Consider the following 10,937-nt stretch of genomic DNA (forward strand, 5'->3'; position numbering starts at 1 on the left):
CGCTCCTCAGCCGTGGGCGCAGCCGAGCGGCTGAGACGGTCCCTGCCAGCAGGAGCCCGTGCTGAGCAGGGGCCTGCTCCTGCCCGCTGGGGCTGCCCGCTTCATTTCTACTAAAAGGACCGTTCTGTGAGAGAGCCTGCTGCCTGGCACGCTGCTGGTGCCCAAGCCAACACGTCGGGCTCAAACACGAGAGCGTCTAACGCTGGCGTGGTGGTGGACATCGTGCGGGACAGATGGAACTACGCTGACAAAAGGAATCCAGGGTGGGACGTATCACAAACACAGGGAGGCCAGTTCCTTCTTGCAAATTAATTTGGGGTAATTAACTGAAGAGAAACTTCTCTGCAGTGTACCTGGAGGCTGTTACTCGGGCAGTCCGCCTAGCAGCCTCTCCTCCACAAGAAGCACGCCGTGGCTCTGGCCGAGGCACTCTGTGCCTGTTACAGAGCGAAGCTGTGGCTGGGCGGGCTGTGCCGGGCAAGGGCCCTGGTCAGGCCGGGTCCATGGGGCGCTTCCGCGCCAGCGCCAGGTGGGAGAGGAGCTGCCTCCGGGTGACGTCCTCGAATTTCCTATGAGGAGTTTGCTGGGACACCTGAGCTTAGAGGAGGAGGAGTGGTGCCAGCCTTTGGCAGCTGTTAGCAGGGATGTCTCGCCGAGCACGATTCTGTGCTGTCCTGCTCCTGGGCAAGTCAGAACAGCAGGCTAATTAGAGGGAAATGCAGGGTTCGTTAGGCTGGAAGTGCCTAGCGTGGCGCTGCGGGAGCAGGGCACGGCGGCTGGCAGGAGTCGCCTGTACCGTTGCAGCTGTTCTGGTGTGAAAACAAAAATAATCTTCCCAGGCGGTACAACAGCATGCTGTGTATTTACAGCACAGGTTGACTTTAAAGACCACGTGGCAAATTCCGCAGGTCTGAAGTTTGTTAAAATAGGGATTAACCAGATCCTGTGGCTGTGGGTCAGTTAGGAAAGGGTTTTCCTGGTAGCTCAGAAGAAATGCCTGAGCTCCCCTACAGCAGGGCTGGTCAGTGGTGGAGACCCGGCCCTGCTGGTCTGATTTATTGTCACCGTGTCCCTTCACGGTGCGGGTGGCTCAGGCCCCAGCTGGTGACAAGGCACTACGTGGCGTTTTCCGTTAGCAAAGGAGGAGAGTGAGTACCTTGCCGGCGCTCCGAACCCACGGCTGCCTGGACCACGCGTGCCCGCGGCACCGACCTGGCAGTGGCAGCTGGGTTGTCACTGTAGCGCTGGGGTTGCCTTTCGGTGTAGGGCAGCTGCTTCTCTCCCTCGGACGGTCCTTTGACCTCGATGCTGTATAGTCGTATAGATTGAAGCGGGAAGACAGGACAGCTTTGGCAGAGAAACAAGGAGGCTGGAGCTGCTTAGCTCACGGGAGGCTTAAACCTGGGTTGTGGTAATACAATAAAAATGTCCCCAGTGGAGCGTCTTCCCTTTCTCACATGCTTGTTTAATGGAAGTGAAAGTGATCTTCAAGTGACAAAAGGAAACATGGGTCTATAGTTCCCCGGCTGACTGCTGCGAGAGACTGAGATCGAGTGTTTGTGGGCGAGAGGTGAGGAGGGGCTGGATAAACACGCCCTTGACTGTAGGGGGGACGCTACAGGGCTGTGCCTGAGGTCTCCTCCGGTTTTGGGGCCAGCTGAGCGCTGCTCCGGAGCTGACTGAGCCTTCGTCCTCTCACCAGGACTTTCTAGTGCCTCGAGTATGTCAAGAAGCGAGAGGCTGCCTGTGCCTCTGAGCATCACGCCTGCCGTGGGCTGCCCCTTTCCCGTGTTCTCGAGCCGTGCGTGGCAGTTCTCAGGTTGAGAAGTGGGTGGACAATTTTAGTAAGAGCAGCGAATTTCCATCATTAGGCATTTTTCGAAAAAGAATGCTTCTCCTTTGCTACCCATTGAAGATATGCTCTGTGTTTGTGCTAAAATGCCTTGACTTTGGGATTGGTATAATGCTCCTGCTCCAGAGGGTGCCTGGAACAGGGGGTGTGGGCAGGGAGTCACCAAAATGCGGACCAGGCTGCTGCTCCTGGGCGGCTCGTCCTTCTTAACCCCTGTGTGTTTATTCTGCATCTCTAGATATTGTGGGTCTTGTTTTCTTTAACTTCAAATAGCAGAGGGCAAAATGCAGCCTTTGTGGCCGGGTGGCGATGCCGGAGGGCTGCTGCGCTTGCTGCAATCGGAAAATCTTGGCAGGGGGGAGGGAGAAAAAGAGAAGTCTGCTGGGTGAGCCCTTATTCCTGGCGGACAGGCTGCAGGTTGCGCGTCCCCTGGGTACCGGCAGAGAGGCTGCCTGGCCTGGCCTGCCTGCTGCTGGGAGCCCGGAGCTGGCCTCCCTGGAAAGCCACTGCCTTTGGGTGGTGGCAGGAGCTTCCCCAAGCAGAGGGGTTTTAGCGAGTCCAGTTCCTTCTGCTGGGTGCTCGCACCACCGGGGACTGCCGCGGCGCTTAAACCTTGTGCTGCTCTTCTGCAGAGGGGACACGTGGGACAAGGTGCCCGGAGAAAGGCAGGTGGGCCAGGACAATAATGGCATCTCCCGGCCTCGTGCAGGTGAGGGGCAAGGGGCAGCTGTGCCCTGGAGTGGCATCGGGAGGCTGGAAGCAAAATCATAGCTGAGTGGTGACACCACGGGGAGAGTCCGGATGCTTTCTCCTCCCTTACGGGCCTGGAGGTGAGGAGTCTCGTTCTCTCCCGGTGTGGTGTGTTTCGGGGACGATGGCTGCATTGGTTTGAAGCCCATCGCAGCTGTGGTTGTGTGTCAGAGGAGGGGGATTTCAAAAGCCCCGCAGCCCATCTCCCCCATACGCTGCCGTAGCCGGTGACAGGGCTTCCCCTGCCGGTGAGCCACCCGGTGACACAACCTTGCAGCCTGGAGCCGTCCTTCCAACCCAAGCAGGTACCGGGGGCTCCTTGGCAGAGCGCACTGGGGCCAAGAGGGCCCTGGGTGCTGGAAATCCTCTTCCTTCCCTCCCGCTGCTTCTGCAATACTGCTGTGGGCTCCTGATGCGGTCTGCATCGCGCTTTATCTCATCGATAACAGAAAGCCACGTGCTTCCAGTTCGTTAGAGAGCAGCAGGATGGCGATAAGGGGCAGGGTATGGGGGGGTTTCTTCACGCCAGGCGGTGGTCGCTGGGGGTGGGTGATGTCCTGCAGGCAGCAGCCTCGCTGGCTCGTCCCTGTGGAAATGGGCTGTGGAGCAGAGTCAGATGCTCCCTATTTACAGTTCTTCAGAGCGACGTTTGGGCGGCACTGCTAGGTCGCTGTGCACACAACCCGGGTTGGTTCTGCGGTGTTTTAGCCTCAACTGAAGTCATTCTGCTGCTCACAAACAGGGATTGCTCTTTGACTGCTCTGCTTGGAGGTGAAACACTGCTGTGGCATCACGTATAGCAGTGTGGCTTCTTGTCACCTCTGCCAAACGGGGATGCTGGCAGCAGGGCTGCTGTCTCCCACCCCGACCTGTGATGCTCCAGGCTGGTGCTGGTATCTTGCATTCAGCTGCCGCTGCCCGATCTTGGAGATGATCCTTTCGGGGCCTGAGCAGAAGGTGGTGGTTGAGATCTTCTGCCAGATTTTTTTCTTGTTGAGGTCGATCCTGAATTTGCCCGTCTCAGATCAATGCTGGAGTGGGTGGCAGCGTGGTGAAGGGGGAAGGGGCCTCGGGAGATCTCTAGCCCAGCCCCGGCTAAGAGCAGATCCCTTAGACCAGGTCACTCAGGGCCGTGTCCGGTGGAGATTTGGGTAGAATCTCCAAGGACAGAGACTCTGCACCCTCTCTGGCTCCAGGTTCAGTGTGTCGCCACCCCCGGGGTGAACGTTTGTTTCTGATATCTAAGCAGAAGTTCCCTTGCTGCAGCTTGTCCGCTGCTTCTTGTCCCATCAATGCAAAGCTTCGAGGAAAGTCTGGCTCTGTCTTCTCAGTAACCTCTTGTTAGGTGTCTGGAGATGGCAAGATCACCTCCCTGAGGAGCACCAGCTTCTCCTCGTACGTCTTATGACGTACTCCAGCCCCTGACTGTCGTGCTGGACTCACTCCTGTGTCTCCGTGCCTTTCTTGTCCCGGGAAGCCCAAACTGGACACCAAGTCCCAGGTGTGCTATCGCAGGTGCCAGGCGGAGGCGTGGGATCCCTTCCCCAGACCTCCTGGCTGTGGTCTTGCACCACCCAGGAGCTGGTTGACCACCTCCACTGCAGGTTTGTGCCACCGACTCCTCTGCAACTTGTCCACCAGCTGGGTGCAAGACTTTCTCAGCAAAGCTGCTTTCTAACCACTGGGGCACATCCATCCCAGGTGCAGGGCTTTGTATTTGCCTCTGTTGAACTTCGGGGGCTTCCCTGCAGCCTGGTGAGGTCCCTCTGAGGAGCAGCCCTGCCCTCCAGCATACCAACTGTCCCGCTGACAAAGATGTTAAACAGTTTTGGTCTAGATCAAGGCTCCAGACATCTCTTTGCAGAGCTCAAAATGGGTAAGGAATTAGCTTTACCACCCAAACGGGGCGAGTGCTGAGGGCTGGGTGCCGTCGCTGTTCCTGTGCCGCTGTCGGAGACTGGCTCAGCTGGCCTGAGAGCCTCTCCTGGAACAGGAGAGCTGTTAGCCAGGCTGTGTCCTCTGGGTTTTGGCAACAGTGTGTGTTGTTATGTGGAGATAATCGTACCACGGTCACACCAACATCATATGTACCCGGGATCAGCAGCTGTCTTGGCCTGAGTTTGAAAAACATCCCAAGGAGGGTAATGCTGTCCATGTGCTCGGTGAATCTTTGAGCCGTGCACAAATAACCTTCTGTCTTGGCTCCTGGCTGCCTGAATCCCCCGTGTCCCTCTTATAAAAGTTGGGAAGTAGCTTTTTCCTGTCTTCCCGGCACGTGATCCCTGTGCCAGGCGAGGTGGGAGCCAGCCCTCTGCTCGCAGAGCGGCTCGGCCCATCTGGATGCAGGAGAGATGCCAGGGCTTGGGGGGGGGGGGGGGGGGGGGGCGTGGGTGGGGGGGGGGGAGGGGGGCATATTAAAAACACGCTGCTTGTCTAACAAAGTTCAGCTCCAGGTTCAACTGCAGCTCCTTTCCCTTCATCTGTGCTTAGGTCCTGCTGCTGCTGCCTAATCTGTTGGGAGCGAAGCTGCCGTGCCCTGGCCGCTTGCTCCATCGGGAAGGGGTGTAGCAGGGGGGTGTCACCGGTTCAGCCACGTTTGATCTTTCTGCGGACCCCCATGGCTAGCAGAAGGAGAACTTCCCCGAAGGGCTGGTCCTGTCTGAGGTCTTGGTGCCTGAGGTCTGAGCCCAGGAATGAGCAGGCGACATGGCATGAACGAGCGTTTCCATCTCGTTGCCTTGATCTTGCCCTGGACGTGTGGCATCTAACGGGAGCCTTAAATCTTTGTGCTTCCTAAAGCCGGGTGGAGGTGGCTTCCCTTGCAAGGTCTGAGCTTTGTCCCTCCCAGGGTTTCAGGGCGAGGACCGTGTCCTTCCCCCCTCCCCAGGACGGCGGGGGCCCAGCTGGGACCTCTGCCTGCCACCGGAGCGGCTGGGCACTAGCAGGCACTGAAACGGGCAGTTCCTGCCTCCAGCTCGTGACTCTGCGTAAGTTCCCATCCACGTCCCCCCCGGGGAGGTGACAGCCTCGGGTGTGCCTGGCTTGTAGGAGCCCACGGTGGTCTGCTCTGACTGCCGGGAAAGTCCACCTGGGTCCTTTCCAGGGGGATTGTGGAGCCATCACGGACCAGAACCAGGCTGGTCTTGGCAAACCCATGTCCAAAAACCGCTACGTGGAGCAGCTTGTGCTCAGCCCCTCCTGCGGGCTGATCCTCAGCCCTGCGGCTCCCTTGCCGGGGACGCCCCTGGCTGCCGTGGCTCAGGCTTTTGGGGACGAAAGGGCACCAAAGGGGGTTTGAGAAGCGGGAGCAAAACCCGCCTGCAGGTCAGGCAGTGAATGAGAACCTGAAATGGGAAAAATAGGTCAGGCTGCAAACACAAAGGGATATTCTTTATCTGCAGTGACGTGCGCGGCTCCCAGTCGCTCTGGCCTGCATGTTCCAGACGGGATTGGTGGGGATTAAAGCAGCAGGGGCTTGATCTGGGATCTGCCGGCTTGCCGGCAGAGAGGGACTGATGTGCCAGGGCCCTGCTGTTGCTCGCCATCCCTCTTCTATTCTTCAGTCCTTTAGCCTGGCAGCTGGGGAGGGGTGAGGCTCCAGAGGGGAAGATCTTAATGTTGAGAAATGGTGCTTGGGCTGTGCTTAGTGACAGTGCTGCTCGCCCCCTTGTGCATCCCTGTGTTTCACAATGGCGGAGGGGTGACGGCAGCTTGCCAGCTTCTGCTGGGTCCCCTTGCAGCGCTGCCCGGCTGGAGGCTGGCTCGGCCAGGAGACAAGAGGTGCCCCAAATAGTCAAAAAACTCCCGTGTTACACAATTGCGCTGCCAGTAACAAGCCCGAGTAGTCACCAGCAAAAGGAGAACCTGCCTCCCCAGAGGGAGATGCAAATGCTCCTTCCCAGCATCGCGCTGGGGCCGGCTCGGAGAGGCGCTGGTGTCCCCGAGGCTGTGCGGGAGCAACGTGCCCTGCTTCCTCTTGTGTGCGCTGGCTGGCAGCTGGCCCGGCCGTCGCTGCGTTTCTGGGTGCTCGGAGGGAGATGAACGTGCCGACGTGCTCGTTTCCCTGGCTGGGAACTGCTCCCGTGGAGCAGATGGCAAAGCCAAACGTGCCTTTGGCCATCCCTTGTCACTGGCCTGGTGTGTGAGCTGAGGGGTGGCCCAGGCAGGTCTTGGTGCACTTGTGACCGCGGAGATGGCACTTTCTGTTCAGGGGGGTACGTCACTCCCCAGCTCCAGGGGAGTGTGGAACGTGCTGCTTGGCTGCACGGTTGCTGCGTCGGGTTGCCATGCTCCTTACTGGAGGCTGTTGGTGTCTCTGGCCAGCTCCTGGGGCTGCTGGCCTCGAATGAGCTGCTGCTGGCTGGCACCTCCCCTGGGGCAAGCCGGCTCTGCCAACTAACAGGTTGCAGCAGCTTGCCCAAACCCCGGCAGACTGCCGCTGCCTCGTGCTCCCTCCGGGGTTGGGGGTCTCACCTCCTCCGTGTGTCCTCTGAGAGCAGTCCTCTGTGGGTGCTGCGCTTCGGGGGGGGCTCTGGCGGCGGGCAGGCAGGCAGAGCTCGGTGAGGGGCACAGAGCACGAGCACCCGTGTGCCTGCTCTTTCCTTCTGCCAAGGCTTGTCGCGCATTCAGGAATTGACCCCGTTTTCCCTTCTCTCCTCAGCTCACTCCTTCCTCCTTCCTGCGCATCGGGCAGCTGAGCAATGTGGACCTCAACGAGGACATCCGTGAGCTGGTGAGTGGCACAGAAAGGGGCCCGCCGTTACTGAAAGCACTTCCCTTCTACTAACAGCACTGATGGCTGCTTTTGTTTCCCCCCCTCACATCCCGCTTATCCCATGAGGGCTCCAGTGCTTCCTCCTGGGCTGGGCGACCTTCACGGCGTGGGCAGCTGGCTGCCCCTCTGCCTCGACCGTTGCTGCTTCCTCTTAGCCGCAGCGCTGGCCCGAGGACATCATGGTCTCCTGCACCTCTCTGAGCGCCAGCACCAGCCTGCCGGCCCAGGAACCTTCCTCCCACGGGAGCAAATGTAGAATCCAGTGGCGTGGGAAGGGATTTCTTTCTTGTCGTGAGAGCTCCAAGCTGCTTCTCTTGCCTGCTGCCCAGCTCAGTGTGAAGGCAAGGGAGGGGATGCATAGTGGGACGGCAGCTGGGGGAAGATGTCTCAAGCCTGGGGACAGGGTTAGCAACAGACGGGGCATCTTGCAAAAACTCTCAAGTTTGAAGTTATTCCCCCTCCATGCACACCTGAGAAGCTTTTCTTCTCCAGATGCTCCTGCCTCGGCTCTGGAGCTGTAGGAAGAGCAAATGGGAAGAAGACTTTTGCTAAACATTTCTTGTGGAATTCTTAAATGGGAAGAAATAGGTCTTAATCCAGTGCCTCAGAGGAAAGGCTGGGCTGTCTTTGGCCATAGCTGTAACGCGGGGCCAGGGAAGGGTGTAGGGTGCCGCTGCCCCAGGGCCCTCTCCGGCATCCTCAGTAAATGCCCTAATTTGGAGCTGGGAACAGCTTGCACGGTCAAAGGCGTTTGGGAAACAGAATTTGGTTTCTGCCCAAAATCGTGGGCCTGCTTGAAATAGCTCCTTGCTTTCGGCTGAAGGAATTTCCTGCCGAGGTGAAAGGTTGCCCTCCACCGGAGCACAGAGCCGCTTGGAGGCAGCGCCGGATCAGCATGGCAGCCTGGTACCCAGCTGGGCAAACCCTCCTTCTGCCTGTGGGGAAACATCCTACCCAGGGCTGGAGAGGCAGTGGGCGAGGGTGCATGCCTGACAGCCTGTTCCAGCTGCCTTAAATCCCATACGTACACCAACTGCTGGAAAATCATGCCGGATCATGGCCTGCCGGGCAGCTTGCGCTAGGGCTTGGGTCTCTGCAGACCTCCCTGCCTCTCCTAAGCATGAAAACCAGCATTAAACCAGCATTAAACCAGCAGTTATGTGGCAGAGAGGAGGGTTGGGCTTGGACCTGGCCCTTCTAACCTGTCCATCATGTCCTGCAGGAGACGGAGCTCCCTCGGCAGCATCCTAATGAGATCCCCCACAATGAGAAGCTCCTGTCGCTCAAGTACGAGGTAAGCGCCTGTCTCCCCTCCCTCTGGGATGCAGTGGCTGAGGTACATGGAGCGAGGGCTTGCGGCCGCCCAGCTAGAGGGGTTTCAGTGGGGAAGGAGCTGGATCGAGGGAGGAAGAAGATACAGGGGTGTGGAGGGGCAGGGGTGAGGGTCTGAGGCCAGCCCTCCCCAGCACGGGTGTCTCTTCCCCTGAGCTAGACAGTAACAGCATCTCCCTTTCCTGAACTAGAGCCTGGACTATGACAACAGTGAAAACCAGCTGTTCCTGGAGGAGGAGAGGCGGATAAACCACACAGTGAGTCTCGCTGCGACCCGGTTGCCCACCATCCCTGCGGCTGGGATGGCCCAGGGAAGTCATTCCCCCCTGCCTGGCTGCTGGGGGGCTTCTCTGCCCCGGGGGAGGTCGTGCTCAAAGCAGCGCTTGAGCTGTGGTGGGTTTATGGGCACTGACCAGCTTGTGACGAGCCGTAAAACCTCAGGAGCAAGGACCCAGCATAGGATGGTTCGAATGGGAGCTAGCCTGGGTGCTGATGGTGGCATTGCTGGGCAGCACGGGGCAGGTCCCTGAGCAGAGGGACTTCTGGAGCCATGTGAAACATCTGCCCTGGGGGCTTTGGGAGTCAGCGCCGCAGCAAGAAGCCCAACAGAAGGGGCCTGATGGAGGCAGGCAAGCTGGAAAAGCACATCTGCTGTTAGGGATCCCACAGAGGGGCAAGGGCACTGGCTTAAAATAAGTAAATTGTGGCCAGGCTTTGCAATCCTGGATCAGCCAGCATCGGTTTTCCTTGGGCAGCTCTCCTCAGAGCTGCCCAGGCTTAGGGCTGTGTTGGGGGAAGTGGCCAGGTGGGTTGGAGTCCCCCCGATGCTGGTGGGGGACGGGCTGGGCGGCAGCGGGGTCTGACGGCTGTCTGACCCTCAGGCTTTCCGGACGGTGGAGATCAAGCGCTGGGTCATCTGTGCCATGATCGGCATCCTCACCGGCCTCGTCGCCTGCTTCATCGACATCGTGGTGGAGAACCTGGCTGGGCTGAAGTACCGGGTGGTGAAGGGCAGTATCCTCCCATGGAACCATGGCCACTGGCCAGCCGGGAGCTGCGGGATCTCTGCTCCTGGGAGCTGTGAGAGGGGTGCCAGGGGAGAGGGCAGCGCTTCCTTGCCTGGGTTTGGCGTTACAGACCCTGCCACCCAAGGTGCTGCCGAGTGCCCGGCTGCTCTGCGGGGCTGAGCTCTGGCTGGGCACTGCCGTAACGGAGGAGGCTCCTTGCAGCAGCCCTGGCTGTCCTAAGTGCACAGGACCTGCTGCGCTGCCACAGCCCAAGAAACACTTTTAGTGTTGCATTATTGCAGTGGGAAGGATGGTACCCAACCGATACTAGCCTTTCCTTGAACTGCTGCCCCAGACATCGACAAGTTCACGGAGAAAGGGGGCCTGTCTTTCTCCCTGTTACTCTGGGCCACCCTGAACGCCAGCGTGGTGATGGTGGGCTCCGTGATCGTTGCTTTCATAGAGGTAAGAGTATGGAACTGGTCTGGGTTGGGGTATCCCTGTGCCTCCTGCCCCAACTCTTTACATGGGGGAAGCAGGATCATGTCTCCAGAAAACATGCAAATTTATGTAAAAGCAAATATATTTCTGCCCGATTGGCTCTTGGTAGCCCCAGTTCCTCGGCGTTGGCTGCAGCTGTGCTGTCAAGTTTCTCCGGGGTTGTCAGGCTGACGGGACGTGCTGTCCTCCGCTGGCAGCCCTGGCAGCCTGGGGCAGAGGGTGTGCTCCAGCCTTGGGCGCAGGCACAACTCTCGCAAGCCTTGGCCCCGGCTCGGCCTCTCCGCGTTGGGCATACATGAGTGCCGGCAGAGAGCAGGCTGGTCGGGTGCCTCGGGGACACGCTCTGGCGGGCAAGACAGAGACTGGGGCTGGTTATGGCTGGGAGGGGGCGATGGCTCCCTGCGGGCCACTCTGAGTCAGCAGTGTCTTCCTTGTGGCTTTGCCCTTGCTCTCCCTGGCCACCAAGTGTGAGCCTTCTGCAGCCCCAGGCCTCTCGCCATGACATAGTGGTGGGAACACCCTAGTGTCCCCCAAGAACCCAGCAAGCTCCTGGCACGTTTGACCTTAGGAGCAGTGGGTGCCTCCCTCAAGCCCACCTCCAGAACCTGTAGATAGGCTTTGGCCTCATCTCTGAGCCTCGTGGAGGTTGTGCTTGGTGTGCCCTGTGCTGAGAGACAGGGGCAGGGTGGCCAGTGTGTCCCCATCCTGTAAGTGGCAGCCC

The 10,937-nt window shown here is 59.2% G+C and overlaps 2 protein-coding genes across 2 annotated transcripts in view; one reads left to right on the forward strand and one right to left on the reverse strand.

The window, feature by feature from the left end:
- ECI1 (enoyl-CoA delta isomerase 1) overlaps positions 1-3,027 on the reverse strand; it is a 17,968-nt gene extending 14,941 nt beyond the window's left edge. The window contains exons 1-2 of the mRNA XM_009324799.1: positions 2,912-3,027; positions 1,157-1,347 (exon numbers count right to left, since the gene is read on the reverse strand). Coding sequence (XP_009323074.1) covers positions 1,157-1,347; positions 2,912-3,027 — 307 coding nt within the window. The remainder of the gene's footprint in view (positions 1-1,156; positions 1,348-2,911) is intronic.
- A 2,729-nt stretch (positions 3,028-5,756) lies between these two features.
- CLCN7 (chloride channel, voltage-sensitive 7) overlaps positions 5,757-10,937 on the forward strand; it is a 14,849-nt gene continuing 9,668 nt past the window's right edge. The window contains 6 exon segments of the mRNA XM_009324800.1: positions 5,757-5,894; positions 7,263-7,334; positions 8,599-8,670; positions 8,900-8,965; positions 9,590-9,722; positions 10,071-10,285. Of these exon segments, the coding sequence (XP_009323075.1) occupies positions 5,757-5,894; positions 7,263-7,334; positions 8,599-8,670; positions 8,900-8,965; positions 9,590-9,722; positions 10,071-10,285 (696 nt within the window).

Source organism: Pygoscelis adeliae, unplaced genomic scaffold, assembly GCF_000699105.1.
Source record: "Pygoscelis adeliae isolate BGI_AS28 unplaced genomic scaffold, ASM69910v1 Scaffold85, whole genome shotgun sequence".
Lineage (NCBI taxonomy): Eukaryota > Metazoa > Chordata > Aves > Sphenisciformes > Spheniscidae > Pygoscelis > Pygoscelis adeliae.